The sequence below is a fragment of the Penaeus monodon genome, chromosome 30, assembly GCF_015228065.2.
Source record: "Penaeus monodon isolate SGIC_2016 chromosome 30, NSTDA_Pmon_1, whole genome shotgun sequence".
In the NCBI taxonomy this organism is placed as follows: Eukaryota; Metazoa; Arthropoda; class Malacostraca; order Decapoda; family Penaeidae; genus Penaeus; species Penaeus monodon.
The window spans coordinates 14,595,735-14,596,163 of NC_051415.1; the positions used below are offsets into that span (position 1 = coordinate 14,595,735).

Sequence of the window (429 nt, forward strand, 5' to 3'; positions counted from 1 at the left end):
CACTGTAACACAAGCTTGCTAAATAATTGCTTTGTGGATCTCAAATAAAAAATGATTTTTCGTAAATCTATAACTCGCAGTTATAGATTAATTAGTGTCAAATAATCACATACTAACAAGTCAGTATCCACTGGTTTGTCCTTACCTGCCATCGGTGTAGCGAACGAAATGATTAAGGAAGATTAAGAAATATACACTGTGGAATTTCATTGCCAAGATTCTGGTCACTATGATGATTTTTTCTTAGTTGATTTAAACCGCAACGAGTACAGCAGGGTACTTTGTAACAGAGTGATCAATTAACAAAATTAACTTTAAAACAGCAACAACTCAGGCCGGGTGCTCAGGGCCGATGCTGGAACACTGATCGCGTTAGTCAAACTGGCTCCTGAAAGTGTTTGCATAACGGTCGGCCGTTTCCCAGGTAAT

At 38.5% G+C, this 429-nt stretch overlaps 1 protein-coding gene across 1 annotated transcript in view; it reads right to left on the reverse strand.

Annotated features, from left to right (window-relative positions):
* The window catches only part of LOC119592300 (hybrid signal transduction histidine kinase E-like), a gene marked incomplete in the record, with an annotated part of 4,066 nt that extends 3,703 nt beyond the window's left edge, over positions 1-363 (reverse strand). Inside the window, 1 exon segment of the mRNA XM_037941128.1 lies at positions 146-363. Coding sequence (XP_037797056.1) covers positions 146-210 — 65 coding nt within the window.
* Between the last annotated feature and the right edge of the window lie 66 nt (positions 364-429).